The 2,713-nt window shown below is 51.6% G+C and overlaps 1 protein-coding gene across 1 annotated transcript in view; it reads left to right on the forward strand.

The window, feature by feature from the left end:
- The first annotated feature begins 588 nt into the window (after window positions 1-588).
- The window catches only part of SLC22A2 (solute carrier family 22 member 2), a 41,817-nt gene continuing 39,692 nt past the window's right edge, over window positions 589-2,713 (forward strand). The window contains exon 1 of the mRNA XM_037742282.1: window positions 589-1,314. Within this exon, the coding sequence (XP_037598210.1) occupies window positions 901-1,314 (414 nt within the window). The 5' untranslated portion in view covers window positions 589-900. The remainder of the gene's footprint in view (window positions 1,315-2,713) is intronic.

The following is a 2,713-nucleotide window of genomic DNA, read 5'->3' on the forward strand; positions in this document are numbered from 1 at the left end:
CTATGGCTTGCCCGGGGAAAGAATGGCTGGTGAGAGACAGGAGGGCAGAAGGTCAGAGAGAGACATCACTTCTGAGGCCTTCACAATGGGGCATGGATTCCTTAGCCCCAACAAACCCAGACAGAAAAATCCAGGACGAGAGGACAGTGGCGTGGATACACCTGCCTGCATTTACACGTGACCTTTCTGCGACGTGAGCACTTTACTCTTTCTCTCGGATGGGTTAAGGGGAGGGACCCTTCAGGGATGAAACGCAGGAATTCCAGATTGGAGCAAACACTGAAAATGCGGAATTAAAAATCTGAACAGCGTCAAAACAAGCAGCCCCAAAATACATCCTGACGGCACTTGTTGGCTGGAGAATGAGCCTAGTGGTTAGACTTGCAACCCACTTTGAATTTGGACCAGGGTTCTGACCCAGATCCTGATTCACATCGCCCTGGGCCTTGTGGCCAAACACGTGCGTTTTCTCCTTAGCGCCTTGAAGGAAAGGCTGGGGGTGTGCGTGAGACAGGAGTATATTAAGTTCCTGGCTGCTTGGGGCTCTACGGGAAGGTCACTGGGCTGTGGTAGGGGCCAGCACTCGGATTCCCTGCGGTGGGACACAGAGGAAGGGTTGTTTGTGCTGCTGGCGTGGAGCACCGACAAGCCTGCGGAGACCCTGTTACAATAAACACGACAGGCATCCTGGGAGTGAGCTCAGGGCATCTGGGAACCGCTGGAGGGGTGCACCTTTGAAGTCAGCGGGACCAAGAAAGGCCTGCCCCGAAGGCTGGTCACTTGCAGAGGTAAACTCCCCGCTTTGACTTCTGGCCAGGGTTTGTGCTGAGCTGGCTGCAGCCGCTCTCAGCCTCGCTCCGGGCAGCTGGGGCAGCCTCCTGCCCGCCTGCCTGCGGGATCATGCCCACCGTGGACGATGCCCTGGAGCACGCAGGGGAGTTTCACTTTTTCCAGAAGCAAATGTTTTTCCTCTTGGCGCTGCTCTCAGTTGCCTTCACGCCCATCTACGTGGGCATCGTCTTCCTGGGCTTCACCCCTGACCACCGCTGCCGGAGCCCCGGGGTGGCCGAGCTGAGCCTTCGCTGCGGCTGGAGCCCCGCAGAGGAGCTCAACTACACGGTGCCTGGCCCGGGGCCCGCGGGCGAGGCCTCCCCAGGCCAGTGCAGGCGCTACGAGGTGGACTGGAACCAGAGCGCCCTCGGCTGCGTGGACCCCCTGGCCAGCCTCGCCACCAACAGGAGCCGCCTGCCGCTGGGCCCCTGCCGAGACGGCTGGGTGTACGAGACGCCTGGCTCCTCCATCGTCACCGAGGTAAGAGACTGAGCCCGGGGCTGGGATGGAGAAGCAAAGCATGGAGCTTTTCTCTAGGAGGCAACCAGGGACAGCCCGGCTCTCATAAACTCTGCCTGGACTTGCTTTTTGGCCTCCATGTATCTTACAAAATCCCAATTTCCAAATGAAAACATGCAGCTTCTCATTTGTCTGGAGAATGAGTGGTTTAGTTAAAACGTCCTCAGATGCTGACAGTAATGACTCCAGTTAGTGCATGTCCCAGCAGTGAGAAAGAGGCAAAAGCATATCAGAACCCCTGGAAATGCTGCTGAGATAGGGAACGTTGTGGCCCCTCCTCTTTTTCAGGAAGCCTTACCTCCCCCTCTTCTTCGATCACACAGATGCCCACACCCACCTGAACTGTGCCTGGCCGTGTGATATGACGTGCTTTTCTCTCAATGCCTATTTTTTCTCTTAATTTTCACAAAGTGTTCATATAAGATCATTCGGGCTGGAGATCATGCTGTGGCACTATTATTTTGTTAAAAACTACAGATTACATCAAAAACTAGTTGTGAAGTCTCCTTTCAATAAACATAATTTTTAAAAGGTAAAAAATGGAGCCTTGCTTTTATTGAAAGCAAAGCAAAATAGGGGGATTAAATTATCCTGAAAATACTGAAAGAGCCAGTTGCCTTGTTTAATTTAAAACGACTCCTTGGACAATGGGAAGATATTCTGTATGAGCAGACGGGTAGGTAGAGCCTAATTTGAAGGATCTAAAGTGGTCAGATAGTTACAGGAAATATGCAGCTCATACTCTCCGAGGCTCTCCCACATGGCTAATCTCATCCTATCCTACAGAGATGATGAAACTGAGGCCCTAAGCAGAGAAGAGTTTTTTCCACAGGCCACACAGGAAGTGACTTAGCAGAGTTAATTCTAGAGGTTGGAGCTCTTGACCCAGTCCAGCACCTGCCCCACCTGATCACCTCCTCTTATTCCAAATGAGAGGAAATACAGCGGCCTTCAGCAGATGCTCCTAACCCCCTTTTATTAAACAGACATCAGGGAAATGCTAAATGGCTCAGCATCCTGGTGCCTGCACTGTATCATGTTCACACACCTATCTGCCTGTGCATTGACATTAGAAAGGAAAAAAATACATTGTGTGTAAGTGCAGTAATTACCCAATTTCAGCTGATTTAGCCAATGCTATAGTTTTATCTTAATGAAAAATTGCCAGATGGAAGGGCAGGGCTTTTGGTTGTGTAAGAAAAATTGAGGCTGGGTACAGTGGCTCACAACTATAACGCCAACATTTTGGGAGGCTGAAGTGGGAGAATCATTTGAGCCCAGGAGATTAAGGCTGCAGTGAGTCATGATTGCCACTGCACTCCAGCCTGTGTGACAGAGCAAGACCCTGTCTCACCAAAAAAAA

The sequence above is a fragment of the Cebus imitator genome, unplaced genomic scaffold (assembly GCF_001604975.1).
Source record: "Cebus imitator isolate Cc_AM_T3 unplaced genomic scaffold, Cebus_imitator-1.0 Scaffold6, whole genome shotgun sequence".
In the NCBI taxonomy this organism is placed as follows: Eukaryota; Metazoa; Chordata; class Mammalia; order Primates; family Cebidae; genus Cebus; species Cebus imitator.